Here is a 15,215-nt window from a genome sequence, read left to right on the forward strand (position 1 = left end):
TCAGCCGCTGCAGCGGCCCATCTCCCCGTGATCGGTACCAGTGGATGAGGGTGTGACTTTTCCCACCGGTCACTTTGCAAATAAATTCAGCTGTGCTGCTCTGCTGTGATGGCTTGAGGATGAAAGCTGGTTCCTGATCCAAGCGAAGGGCCCACAGCACACCTGGAGGCAAAGGAGGAGGAAAAGCAGCAGTCAGAAGATGCCATCTCTGCCCCACTTTCTGCCCGGCAGTCTTTCCTTGCCAGGCCAGCCCGGAGATGTTTTAACCCAGCAGGGAGTGACTCCTCCAGGGAGTGGGGCTGGGCACCGCGAGAGCCTGCGTTGCCGCTGGGAGGCCATGTCACACTCACAGGGCAGGAGGGAGGCCGCGGCCAGCCCCAGGGAGCCAGCCATGCTGCCTGGCGCCCGCTGGGCGGTGGGAGGCAGCGCTGCTCCCTCAGCGGGCCGTTCGGGAGCAGCGAGGGGCTGGGGAGGACACGAGGGGATGCGGCCCTGCAGCTGCTGTGGTGGCACTGGGGGCGGTGCTGGGGCATGTGGAGAGGGACGAGGTGCGCGCACGTGGCCACAGAGTGACGTGTGGGTTGCGCCAGCTCCGTGCAAAGGCCTGCGAGGACAGGGGGGCAGTTCTTTGTACACTTGTGCCGGAAGGAGTGACCATTGAGACATTCATTTGCTGCACATAGGCCTAAAGCGGGCTATATGCACAAATAATTTGGAGCTGAGCTAAACTAGATGGGACGTGTGCCAGCAGCATGCCGGCTCCCACTGAACTCAACAGGACAGGGGAAGTGGTGCTGTTGGGGCACCGGCCTCCGCTGTGTGTGTGTGTGTGGGTCAGGACAAGGGTGTCGCTCCCGGCTTGTGTGCCCCCTCCACCCTTTATTGCCTTTGTATAAAGTGCAGAGCAATGCAGGCCTCATGTGCTTTCCTATTTTTAAACATACCATGGTATATTCTGTAGAGGCAYGACTTACTTCTCAGATCTTTATGGGTAACTTTGTGCTTTACTCTTGATTATAGTGAAAACTAGAGCTCAAGTGTGCCTATGTGGACCTTTAATATTCACTAATATCCATATGTTCTTCACTATTCCATATGCTTTATTCATTTTGGTTATCTAGGTTTGTATCTAGATTTTTTTGGATATTGTGTATTTCCTTCATTCTTTCTCCTCGTTTCTTATATGCCACCATTGAATTTACTATCACAGAAAGTTACAGGGACCCTCTCTCTGACTACATATTGTTTTGTTACAGGGGCTGTCCAAAATTTATAATGCATTTCTCTAGCTAAAAACATTATCTCTCCTGCTTTAAAACTTTAAATTGGTCCCTGTGGATTGTCTGGGTCCAGGAGAAGGAAACTTGTGAGAAGATGCTGCCAGAAAATTCCCTGCAAATTGGYTATATTCCTATATTGCTGCAGTTGAGATGATCTGGAGAGTCTATTATTGTGCAAGGAGACTGCGAAGTCATTGGAACAGGGTCTCCAAGTGTATCCTACTTTTTTGTGATGGACAAGAAGAGGTTTCTGTCTTGGTGCCCACTCCTAYGCAGCCAAGGTGTTAGCAGAATACAAGTATCTTCCTATGCATAATCGGGGATTATTCACTATAGAGAGATCTGTTTCCCAGCTGAAGTCAGAACATGAGAGGCTGAGGTAGAGCAGCTTCCTTGGGCCCTTTCTGAGGGTATCTTAATGCCATTTGGATGTAGGTCGTGTCTGTCCTGCAAGAGTATTCAGGAGTGCTGTGCTTGTGTGCCTGATTTATAGTAGGATGAGGCTTCAGGACCCAGCTTGTTGACCACAGAACCTCTGGAAGATGAAGAGAGAGAGTTATGAGGAGGGAGCTGATAAACAGATTTCCTTATTAGAAAAAAAAAATGTTCACCTGTATTCTAGGTCTGTACAATTGATATTCATGAGTGGTAACATGTCTCATTTACAAGTGCTCAATGTGAATTGCTGATGGGGTGGAGGACAGGTCTCATATTGACCTCTTACTGACTCTGAAGTGTAAATAACTATTCTGAACCCTACCAGATTGGATCCTATGTTTGGCAAGCAGGTGTTATATTTGCTCCGTCTTGTCACCACCGTAAGAGCTCTTGCCCACGAGCCCAAGCTGGGAAGCAGGCCTGTGGCATCAGACAAGCTTTCAAGCCCTGGCCTGCCTGGGGCTGGCAGCCCTGGAGAGGTTTCTTCTTTGGGAAGGTTTTCTGTGGTTGTGTAGTCCCAGAAAGCACATAATAGGTTGCCTGCTGCAATTCGCTGTGCAAAAATAGTGCAAATTCAGTGCAAAAAATAGCAATTGAGTCACAAATCAGATGTATCTATGACAGCAATCACAATGCCTGATGATTTGCTAGGTATCCATCCATCTCCAGATGTGTTCACCTATGTTTCTCATCAATTCCCCAGCTTCTGCACAGTAGAGCAGTTTTTACTCTCAAGAGTATAATGTTTTTATCTTGTGGGCCATCAGACAGGTTCTGCTGTATAAATTGTTGGAAGAACCTATATAACATTGAAAAAAAAAAATGTACTTACTGCAAAAGAGACAAAGCTGAGAAGGCTTTCAGAAAGGCTGCTGTGCTGCTTAGCTRCTGTTCTTCAAGGCCAGCAGTGTTGTGCATTCCCAGATCATGAGTAGTCCAGACAAATGAAAGACAAACTCCTAAACTCTCTGAGAAGAAAATGAGAAGACACAGAGTCTACTGCTGTTTCAAGCCTATTGGAAAGTTTCATACTTTGAGAGTAAAGAAGGGTGCTTGGGTACCTACCAGGGGTGATGCAGGGTCATGTCATGATGGTAAGGAAAGCCCGCAATAGCAGTAGATGCCTCTCGCCACTGAAAGGGAGACCTACAAAGTGTTTTTTGAGAAGGGAAATAGAGATAGATTGAGAGATTAGACAAAATGTCATATTTGTTTCCATTCAATAAATTAGRAGCGTGAAGCAACTCTCAAAGCACAAAGACTATGTATTTCCTTGAAAAAGTTGTATTTTTTTTCTCTTAATCCAGCAATGTTACTTTTAATTGAATCAGCTAAACTTGATATTCAGTTAAGATTTAGCCAGTCTGGTGTGACTTATAACACAGGTCTTAATATGTCTGAGATGCAAGTATGTATTACTGTAATGAGTTACAGTGCTCTCCAGTAATTTACTTTTCTGTCTTCATCTGCCTGAAGTAACTAGATACTGTGCGCAATAAACTGGTTTTGGATGGTATGAATTAACCTGTGTGTCTGCAGAAATTAATCAGTTTCAGATAATAAGATATAATTAAAACAAATTCATATATGAACACCGAACGAAATGGCAGCTCCAGTTTGCTAAATGCATCAAGCATCTGCTACCCTCTGCCGGATATAATGCAGTAAAACCCCCAGAAGTGCTTTTCGAGCAGCTATGTAAGGTATAGATGGAAGCTGAGAATGCTTGTAATACTATTTTTTTTAAAACGTAACAGTTGTTCATCAGTCATTTTCATTAATATTTTTAAATAGACAGTAGTGTGATGTCCTTAATTGGGGTAGCAGATACACAAGGATCCTCAGCACTTATACCACAGCTTCTGTAAAAACATAAAGTTTCTGGGCTTGCAGTGTAGTGTTATGAATCCCTGCATATGTCTAAGGGCAATTTACACCTTCATTTAGAACCCTGCAAGACCTTAGAAGTCATAGTCACTTACAGGGTCTGTCAGACTTTAGCCTGAGAGAATTTTTCAAGAGTTTACCATTTGAGCATTTTGCCACCTATTCCATATATCTGTTACTCAAGATTGGTTGTCTTTTTTTTCATCCCTGGGTAAACTGCTATATTCTTTCTAGTTTTGCAGCTCAAAGTGTTTAAATTAGAAAAATATTCTAGAAAAAGTATTTTTCGTAATTGCCTAAAACACACAGAGCACAGAAAGTCTGGAGTATATTCAGCTTCCCCTTTGTAGCATACACTTCAGAAATAAATTAATMTTGGTATACAATACCTTACTTTTATAGGGGCTTCATGTTCTTCATGCAATTACATATCATAGTACAGTCTAGGAAAATAGAGAGTCATGTTTACTTGGTTGGGGTTAGCCTGCGTTGCCCCAAAGCACTGAGAGACTGTGGCTGGTTTTCTCTTTTGAAGCCAGGCTAAAGACATATAGAGTTTAATGCTTGGTCTTAGCTGCCAAGAGGCTCTTCTCACACRAGAGAGACAGATAAGATAATGTTCCTCTGTTCTTCGTGCCAGAAGAGCCACCCTGAACCCAGAATCAGCTCAAACATGCTGTCCTGGTAGCTCACTGAGACATTTGCAACCGGTGGATATGACAAGCTATGAAGCTGTGGAGTAGCTGTATGTACATGTACGTGTGCACCTCCTTCATGTGAACAGCAGATGGTGGCCTTGGGCATCAGGACAGCAATGTCCAGTCATCAGCGTTGGACGGAGGTTGGTTCCTCTATGACTGAAAAGGCTCTTAATGACTCTTGGAGACTCGGTGTCTGGCAGCCACATGCTGCTTTGTGGACCTCTGCATTGCAGTTAGTATCTGTGACTGGAGAGAAATCGTATATATGCATGGAGTGGCGTCTTTGTTACTTGCTAGCTATTTTCTTTAACTCACGTTTCCTTTATCTTCTAATGAGCATCTCAGTATGCAGCACAATTCGCTTTGGAATACTTTCTTTCTTTTTTTTTAATTGCTAATTTAGCATTGTCTTCCCGTTAGTAACAAAAACAAACACTTGTAAAGTGCTGCAGTTTTCCCCACATCAACTCCTGGGCTGATTAAATAGGCCAGTCTGATTCCAAAATGCAAGAAAAATGCAGATGTATATGAAATGCTGCTGGAGACGCAGCATGCACAAAGACAGCATCAGCACTGAAATCATGTGGATTCAGAAGAGAGAAATTTTTGAAGAGGGACTGTTGTATCCTTTATCCATCTACACAYGTATGGAGGTGCTGATTCCAAAAACATATTCCTCTTCATTAATTCTGAACCTGAACTGAGAACTTGCCGTTCCTTAAAATTCCTTTTCCTAATTGAACAGAAACTGAACTTTCTTTACTCCAGAGGGAGACGGAGTTTAAAATGAAAGCAAGGTGGCTGTCATATAGTGTTATTGGCTTTGTTTGCAACAAGTACATTGCAGCTACCTCATCTTCATCAAACATCTTGCAGCCAGAACCCCTGTCAGAGCTAACAGTGAATGCTGCTGAATACTGTAGCATTTTTGGAGGCTACCATCGAACTTCTGGCTGATATACCTGCAATACAGGCCTATGYTATTGCTGTACATGTGTGTATGAGAGAAAAGAGGCTTGCAAACTGTTCATACTTGTCTTTTATCAACTCTATCCATTCAAKTTATCCATCATAACAGTATTATTTTACTCATCTTTTCCTGTATCAGCAAAGTTCTTAACAATTTCACCTCTAAACCTGAGCTTAATGAGATTATGGTTTACTTCATGCCTTTCAGACATTAACACATCAGTGATCAAAGTGGCTCGAATCAAATGCCACACAATCTGACTAGGACTGTATCCCTTACAGCCTCCCTCTGCAAGGGGAGATACAACCAGCTATGAGAAGGAGAAGGGATGGAGCAAGGYGGGAAGGAGGAAGAGAACAGAAGTATCATGTGGTCTATCCACTTTCCATTATTCTTGAAAGGTATTAAACTAGATAAATTGTGTATTTGTGGTCTATACCCAGAGACTGGGTCCTTGGATCATGCAAGGGTTTATCTGAGATGATAGAAGCAGAAATTACCTCTGTAGGACGCTAGTAGCATGTGCTGTTGCTTAGGCATAAATAAGTCTAAAGAAATCAAGATACAATGGTTTGTTCATTTCCAAATACCCTGAAAACATGAAACGCAGTAGCGCATCAAGTCCAGGGTAGTGTATTAATTAGAAATATCCAAGTAAATGGATAATAATTCTCAGTTAATATAATTAGTAAAGAAAGAGTCATTGGTATGCAAACACAGCATATACTGGAAAGAATTTCACTTGTATGTCCTAGAACAAGCTTGTATAGATCACAGAGATTACACTTATTTCATACTATTCACGTAGGGAGCTGTAGGCAAAAATGTCTGAGGGAAAAGCCTGTCTGTCTAAAGAAACTAGAGTAAGATGAAACTGCATATTAAAGATAGCTGCTAATCCCTAATGATAAATATGTTTGTAGCCATGATCTTATTTCAGAAGGAAAAATTAGGAAAGTTATTCTGGCTAGCCCGAAAATGTCCTTTCTTTAGCATCTGTCTTTTTAGTATAAGATATTTTGCAAAGATTTTTAAAGAAAAAGCACCCTTCCCACGGGATGCCTGTTTTATCTGCTTTGGGGCTTCAAGGTGCCCATGTAAGAAACAAAGACATAGTTAATGCCAGAATGGTGTGCCATATCCACAGTGGCATTTGTTGATGTTCCAAATGATATTTTCTTTTATGTGAAGGTAGAATTAAGGAATGACTATATTGAAGCAGTAATTCTGAAGAGCATGTTTAAAGAAACCATAAAGGCTCTTTCCTATAGATTGCTTATCTTTCCCATCTAAACTCATAGGTCAATAATTCCAATTATAGTGTGTACTGCAAACCTCATACCAGTGGATTTGGCCTCTATCGAGGATGTTAGAGAGATCAGGCCAAAGGTGCTGAATTTCACTTATGTACTTCCAGCACCAACAAGACCCACAGGTACCTGCATCTGCACTGCATGAAGACATGCCTTGGCCCAATCACGCTGCCATCTGCTTCTCTGGAGTTACTGCTCTCGTGTAACACGGTCGCACTGCAGGTTCCAGTCGCAGGAATGGTCACTTGGCATCCGCAGGGAAACTTTCAGTGTCCAATGTGGGGCCACTGCAATGTTCCATAGAGCATCTATTACTGAAAGGCAAGTGTCAAGATCCAGTTAAGCAAACAATTGCTGCCTGGACAGCACTAGAGTCATGGCATAAAATAGGTTTAAAAGATTCTTATGTCAAAATGACCTTCTCAAAGTGGTGAATTACAGYCTGAAGTTTACTGCAACACATCAAAAACTATTGAAAGTTGTTCCCCTGGTGAGATTCTTGTCCCTTGATTGCCACTGAAAACCAAACCTGTGGAAGGAATGGGAAGAAAACAAAAGAGCCATCCTCTAATCTCCTTAGACTGTGCTCATAGTGGTATTTTAGAGCCAAAATCCCAGAAAAATATCAACTGAGTCAGTCAACTTCTTTTCAACACATGCTGACATAGGTTGCTTTTGAAAGTTATTATATTCTGAAAGATAAAAATAAAGCAAATTTTCTCCTCTTCCAGAGCCACAAAATCTATTTCTTCAATTTAAGTCTGACAGTTTAGAAGTAGAAATAGCCACTGGTTACCGACACACACACACAGCATCCCGAAGAAAAATATGAAAAAATAACTGATCTGATAGCATAATGTAGGTATTCCTAAATAATAGGTATTTCTACTATAACTTCCCCGCATCAGCAAACATAACAGAGTAGATTAATGGAGAACAAGCTTTCCACACAAGATAAATGGAGAAGCAGAAAATGAAGTAAGTAAATAGCCATCTTCAGTTGGATGGCTGTCAAGCACAGGCAAGCTCCTTCGGTGTCTGTGGGCAGACACGAACTAGCAGTTTGAGTCCATTTCCAGGAAGGACAATTAGGAGACGAGTTCAGACCTTTTGGAGCTCTGGCTTTGCCTAGGGTTGAGAGCAAGAATTTAGATGGTGTACCTGTTATGCTCTGTTTCTTTGGAAAACAAGGAATTAAATTAAGATTCAATATCTATATGTAATGCAGTGTAACAAAAGTTCAAAAGCACCACAGTTGAAACAATTTTTTTTTTTTGGATCAAAGGTTTATTTTTAATGACACAGCACTGGAAAACATAAGTTACAGATGACTTCTTCATACAGGATACATTATATATCTTATTTTAAAAGGATCTGTGAAGATATGCTGCATAAATACCTATAGTGAAAATATATTGTGTTTATTTATTTCTTCTCAGAGATTAGTTCTGTTTTCTTTATTCAGCCAATTAAATAAAAAAGTATAGATCAGCATCATAACAGCTTCCCCTCCAAGTTATTTCATCGTAACTACTGCAGCTAGAGGAGGAGGAGACAGAGCCATGCCTTCCCAAAGGTTTAGCAGCTTTGAACATGATATTGTTCATCATCTCAGAATGAAAATTTCACATTACAAACACAGATACTGTATAATATTTTGGCAATGGAGCAGCCAGTTTTGCTGTGGAACAAAACTGTTTCCTGTAATGCCAGACAGTGAAAGAGCAATGCATGTACTGATGATACTACAGAATCAAAGAACTACAATGAAGTTGTGGAAATGCATATATATCCATATGCACTTATATATACACATATATATTTTTGTGTGTATATATGTAATGTGTGTCCAAAAATAACATTGAAAAACATTGCAGCAGTTTTATTTTTTTAAACACATGAAACTTATAATATTTTGACCTCATTACTACAGGATTACTAATCAAATCTTCTGCAGTGCAACTCAATACAATACACTTAGTGCAGAGAAGTTAAGGTTTTGGTATCAAGGAGGCTAATTTCAGATTTCATGGGAAAGGACCAAATACAGGATCACCATAGCTCTGACAAAGCACAAACAAACCTGTTGCCACGTAAGTGTGAACAAATAAGGACATTTCTTTTTTATTTTCTTTTTATTTTTTTCATGTACTGCTTCAGCAATTGCTAGCTTATCTGTTTGCATTCATGCTCATTTCGATATGTTTCAACAACCTTTGTCTGGCACCAGTCTGTAAACCATTAACGGCTTGAACTACAAAAAAGTGGGCTCCCGTTTTTCAAAGAGGTTAAAAACCTACTGACTGAGCTCTTCATACCACCCTTGTGTGCCTGAATGCAGAACTACTCCAGATGGCGTGTGAAGTTCTCTGGGAAAAGTCCCTTATAACTATTTGCATCTCTGTACTGAAGCCACTCAGATTCCTTAATGCCTGTCAACCAGCCAGCCTCCTGCAAAGGAAAAGAAAGTTTTTAAAACATCACGTCCCTCTTTATTCCCTGCTACCAGCTTCACACTTGAAGAAGTTTTGAGCTCACATGGCTAAAAGATTTGGTACTTCAATTAAAAAAAAAAAACCTCTAATTTTGCACAGGCAGTTTTACCTGTTCTGCCAGACCACAGTTTTGTGAAAGCAAATGTTTGTGAACATACAGTATGGTCCTTAGTCCATCTAACCCCTAGTTGAACTCAAAATTGGATAATCATCCCTCCAGCTCATCCAGTATTATATCTGACCTGCATTTGTGCAAATCTGTGTTGAGACTTTTTAAATATTCTCACAGTTATGTTTGCATATTTATACAGCAAGGGCATAGGAACTAGGACTAGAAACATCACACAATACCATAGAWGGAGAAAAAAAGACAAAAAAAGAAGGGTCTTCAGTCTGTTTTTTCCTCCTATAGTTTCTTTCTCTTGTTGACAGAAGAAATAAGAAYTGTTGTCTCTTCTGCAGTTACTATCTTTAAAAACTCAAGCTCCGCTGATAGACACCTGTTTTACAAAATTTCTGGCAACTTGAGTTTRAAGCAGAAATTGACCTGCAAAATTGCAACCCAAATTATCAGCAGTCCTGTCAACTTAAAGAGATGGAAGGTGTTGGGTTCTCTAAAGCACCATTAATTCAATCTGCAGTAAAATCAATTTAATATCTTTCAAAACACTCTATTCTCATTTTACTAACTCAGTGCTTGGATTCTGTTTTCCTCTGTGTTTCTTGCTGCTTGTTTGCTCCTTTTAAGAATAGGAGTCTGAACAAAGGGAAGACAAAGAGGGAATACCTAATGTTGCAGTATTACAACTGCACAGAAATTACTCAAGGAAATGGAATAATTTTAGCAGATCTCCAAACACAGCGTTCAGTCATGACTGCCCAGTGGTGTCCTGCTTCCCAGACAAAGTACCAATAAAGGAGCTATAGGTTATRGTATGGACTAAGTACATATAACTAGAGGAACGTTTTCAAAAAAGATGGAATATCTAAGAGAGAAGATAAGGACTACAGTTTTCTAAGAACAGATGGAATAGATTCTACTAGTATGTTTAACTCAAGAATAACAGAAAAAATGAAGCCATGAGGTGGGACTTGTTTTCTTTGAATGGGATACATAGGCTGATTTTAACAGCTATATTAGAATTATGAGTTTAGGCTAATTTTGAAAGAGCAAAAGGAATAGCAAAGACAAAAAAGACTATATAAATCGACAAAGTATCTGGCAAAATACAAAATTATTAAGTTTTATGGTAATGTTAAACATGAAGGACAAATATATCCTTAGTAACAAAAATATGAATGGAACACTTTCAGGAACATGAGCACATAAAGCTTTATTTTCTCCATCATTGCACACAATTTACTGCAATTAATGCTAATAGGATTTCAGCACACTCCACAAGAGAGGAATGCACTCTATGGATTCATGAAGGGAAGATTAAGCATGTTTATATAACATCCCAAATATATATCTATATATAAATAAATATAATCCTAATATAAATATATAAATATATTTATATATAAATCCTATATATATATATATGTAAATACATATCCTCCAGTATATCTCGTTCTTCAAATATTGYCAATTAAATTGGTTGAAATGTCTGTATAAAGTATGATAAAAAGGAATTTGAGTAAAGATAAGAGAATTTATTCCTGTAAAAGGAACAAACATTCTGCTGAAAGAAAATTCTTGTATACATGTATATTTAAAAACATATATATATTTCTCTCTCATGTTAAATGAATGCTCAGCTGAGGTCATGAACATATTATTACCTACCTTCATATAGCTTCAGTCAGCAAAACAATTTAGATTACTGTCCCCAGTATTCCACATATGTGTTTGTAGGATTATTTATTTAGACTTATAGTATTTAGACCTATTTGTAGAAGTATCTTTCATTCAGGGTAAAGGTATTATCCCAGGGAGATCCAATCCTTCTCTTCCCATCCCCAAATCGATGGAAGACTTTTCATTGGACCTTYTGAGCACTAACAGGTGGCAAAGACGTGGCCAGTACTAACAATATGAAGTGAGGTTCTCTTTTAAAGCAGTACTAAAAACATAGTTCATTTTGTTACAATTTCATTGGACATGTGCAAGAAAATTGTTAAAAAAAAAAAAATTACAAAAAGTATCCAGGAGTTCAGCTGTAGCTAACTTTGCCTTCTGGGCTGAGATAAAAAACAAGTACAAACAACGTCTAATCATGTTTTCTAACAGTAAGGCCATTTTGATAGGCATTTCCCATCAAACAAACTTTAGAAAAAAAGTCAACAGGAGAAAGAATTCTCCCTCCTACCTCCCCCACCTTTGTATTTTTTTACCTGATCAGCTGTGGTCTCAGAAGGAATTACTAGTACGATATCTCCTCGTTTTAAATTAAGCTCATCACTGTTAGCTGCCTCAAAATCATGTAGAACTTCAACCTAAAGAAAATAACATGAAACATGAACATCATCTACATGGAGATATTTTCTTAGTAAAATTCTTTGATAAATCTTTATAACAAAAAAGTGTTTTTATTTATTTATTTTACTCTCCAATATATGCTTTTCTTATGTCAATATATGGCAATGGATAAATATGTTCAAATTGTTTAGCATTTAGTTGTTAACATCAATTTATATTAATGTTTTCTATTTACATCCTTGGCGACAGAGATATTGTTTAATGCAATTGTCCTAAAGCATACTTTCCCAGGGTCACAGGATCTCAAAAAAAGATTGCAACTGAAACAACCTGTAAGCATTGCTTCCTGGAGACGTCCTGTTACCCTTGTTCCTTCTGTGTAAGAAACTTATTTTTGTTCATCACTACAACTGTGAGATGGATGACAGATTTTTTGTTTTAATAAACTGGGTTAAAGCTCATAGGGATTGACATTTCAGGACTTTTGCTTGGTCTAGTCACAATGTGCTATCCTTGTTGTACACAATCACAGAAGTTAGAGGATGAGGCATAATGCCAATTTCTATGTRGGATCAAGGAGGCAAGTAACAGGAAACTTTATATCTGCACTGCAAAGAAGTGGTATTTGTTGCCAAACAGGATTCTCAAAATCTCTCTCTTATAAACAGGCAATTATCAAAATATTGGCAGAGTCATTGTGTTGTGGTGAACGGATCATTTTCACTAAATAATTCCACCTCCTTGAGAGATGCACTATTCTAGTTTCCTCAAAGGCACAACTACTTCCATGGTAACATTGCAGTAATGAAAGAAAATGGCATCAAGAACCAGATGGCAGGAATATATTCTGCTTCTCCTTATTTATGTCTTACCCAAGAGAGTGTGATGAAAAATAAAAGATGAACTGTATCAGCATGTCTGAGTCAAACTTGTGTGATACTCTTCACTCTYGTCTTATTATTATTCTCAACATTTGCTGAAAACGCTGAGCAGTGAGAATAGACTAAACTGGCTGGTATAGTGCTATGGGATTAATTAGTCTATGCAAACTGTAACAGGAAGCATATGAAGTTCATCCATCCTCATGGCGCTTTTCTCTGGCTCACTTAATTCTAAAATGAGAAGTATTATCTAAGTATTTTGTGAACCAATATAACTTATGGCTCTTGCCAGCTGAGGAGGGAACTTGGCTTATGTCTCCTTTAACTTTTCTATTTGCTTACCCTAACAGTTTATAACTATCATATTACTAATGTCATGGGATAACATTTTAGCATCATTACAATGACTTGTGAAAGATCCATGGATTTCAATAGAGACAGAATTCTATAGCTTTTCAGGCCAGAAAAATGCCATTTTGAGATGCTGCTATCACATGATACTCCTGATCAGCTCTGTCAGTGGAGTTTTATTCAATAAATTCATTATAAATAATAATTCAGTGAGATGAAAAGGCTCCCATACTTCAGTGAGTTCTCCATCTACTTAAGGGTACGTACAATAACAGTAGTGTGCAGAAAATATACTTCCTCAGACTTCACATACAGAGAAATAGCACAAAGAAAGTTCTGTTCACATGTGGCCATTTAATTAAGCATTCTTTGGTCTCCAGAAACCATCACACTGCCTGTTTGCACAGATCTATACCCCAAAGCTATATGTGAAAGGATATTTAAGAATGAATGAACGAGCACATAAGCAGACCTTAAAGAGAAAGCCAGGAGGCAGTGCAGAAGCTGTTTCTTCTGCTGATGCAGGCTGATCTTGAGGAGTCACAGCCTGGGTTTCTTCAGTGGGTTTCTGCTCGTTGGTGGCTTGGGAAGTTTCAGTAGGGCCCTGAGTGCCAGTATCTGCCACAGCATCTTTGGACTCATTCATGGCGACTTCGTGTTCTTCTCCCTCCCCCTCGTTGTTTGATGCTGGCTCTATTACTACTGAAGGGATGCTGCTCATCTTTTCCTAAATGAAATGAAGAAAAAAAAACCAACACAGAAAAAAAAACCCAAAATAGAAGAGCACTTAGTACCTTGACTCAATTTGCAAAACACAATTGTTTATACATTGTATGGAGYATATACGACAATAGATGTTCTTATTCTACACAGTGCATTCTTACATTAGTTGTGCAACAAGGTAAAATAATAAGCCCTTTCCTTTAATTTGACCAGTTCTCTTTATTCTTCTTAAGTCTACTTGCTATGTTACCAAACACATATAGAGTAAATAATAAAAATGCTCTGCTATTGTTTTCCACTTATAATGTGCACAGAAATTAACAGAGCTTCTGTCTCACTCCTTCTCTTAACTTTGATCGGGTTTGGGATCAAGTCTCAGTCAGTGTCCTATGCTTCTTTGGGAATTCAAATCATCAGGATAATAGTGTGGTAAAGCTGATGCAAGTAGGAAGTATCACCTATTTTTTGGTTAGATTAAGGGGAAGTTTTCTTCTGCAATATAACTAAGTACAGAAAAAGTGATAAGGCTAAGTAGAAAGTGTATGATCAATCACATCGCCTAGGACAAAAGACATTTAATGAAATTTCAATTTGGAGAATTCAACCATGAAAAGAATATGTTCATTGCCATTGTTCAGCRCTAAATCAATACATTTTGGTACACTGAAGAAATAAAATGTGTARTAACAGAAGAGAGCAACTGCCTGCCTAAGCTGCAAGGTCTGCTCCAGCAGCTYTTCCCTCACTCCTCAGAGGTCACAGAATAAAAGGCAGCATGCCAGATACAGACACATAGTTTGACTCTAATCAACTTAAAACAAGGTACTGTTATTGATAGGACACCCTGGCAAGAGATAATAAAATCTTTACTTTCTTTCCCTATTTCTCAAAAAAMCCACTCAATTGTACCAGAGTTACCTGAGACACATCAGTTTCCTTTTCTTCTCCCTGAGGTTGGTCACTTGGAGCAACACCCTCCTGGTCAGAGGTAGCAGCACCATCACCAGATTCTGCTGCCACCGCTGCACCAACATCTTCTACCACTGCAGCAGCATCTGTGGTAGTTACTACCTAAAAATAACAGKAAGGAAACGCCTTTTAGGAGAGCAGATGTGAGTATCAGCTGGATAGAGACTATAGAACAGCTTCTGCTCTGCACCCTCCCCAGCTGGTGCCAATGTGTGTCTTTGGTTTCATTGGGATTTCTCCCAGTTTATGGTGGAGAATAGTGCTAGAGGAGGCCATCCTGTGCCCGCTATAAAATGCAGAGATTGAAGGACTAAACGTGCACAGTGAAGCTGATTAACAGATGGAAKAAGTAAGTTTATAAAACAGAGCTTGTCAAAGTTCTTTCATTTTTTCATTGACTCTTCTTCCCACTGGACACTGACATAAAACACTTTCATAAGAACAACAACAAGAACAAAAAAAACACATAACACATTACCCACTAAAACATTTATGCAACTGTAGTCTTTGGGCTGATTCACCTTCAAGTTGTGTTGCTCTTCACAGATATCTACTGAGAAGAAGGCTGCAAGTTGGTCATGTGTCCACAGGACTATGTTGGTGSAATCTGTTCTTGCGACAAGGCTACAAGCCATCTCTAACCACTGTCACCTCCTTCTAGATCTGTCCTGGCTTCAAGAATATTGCTTTATTTTGTCACAGACATATTATAAAGAGACTTGCAAATTGGTCTATACTAGCAGAAACTAATATGCTCTATAGCTGAATGAAGATCAGAAAAAAAA

At 39.2% G+C, this 15,215-nt stretch overlaps 1 protein-coding gene across 3 annotated transcripts in view; it reads right to left on the reverse strand.

Annotated features, from left to right (window-relative positions):
* Positions 1-8,038: 8,038 nt before the first annotated feature.
* Positions 8,039-15,215, reverse strand: part of AMPH (amphiphysin) — a 101,791-nt gene continuing 94,614 nt past the window's right edge. For all 3 annotated transcript variants that reach the window (XM_026040819.1, XM_026040817.1, XM_026040818.1), the window contains 4 exons: positions 14,380-14,532; positions 13,211-13,465; positions 11,422-11,523; positions 8,039-9,040 (listed from right to left, as the gene is read on the reverse strand). In XM_026040819.1, the coding sequence (XP_025896604.1) occupies positions 8,933-9,040; positions 11,422-11,523; positions 13,211-13,465; positions 14,380-14,532 (618 nt within the window). In that variant the 3' untranslated portion in view covers positions 8,039-8,932. The remainder of the gene's footprint in view (positions 9,041-11,421; positions 11,524-13,210; positions 13,466-14,379; positions 14,533-15,215) is intronic.

Source organism: Nothoprocta perdicaria, unplaced genomic scaffold (genome assembly GCF_003342845.1).
Source record: "Nothoprocta perdicaria isolate Ctin4 unplaced genomic scaffold, notPer1 scaffold_269, whole genome shotgun sequence".
Lineage (NCBI taxonomy): Eukaryota > Metazoa > Chordata > Aves > Tinamiformes > Tinamidae > Nothoprocta > Nothoprocta perdicaria.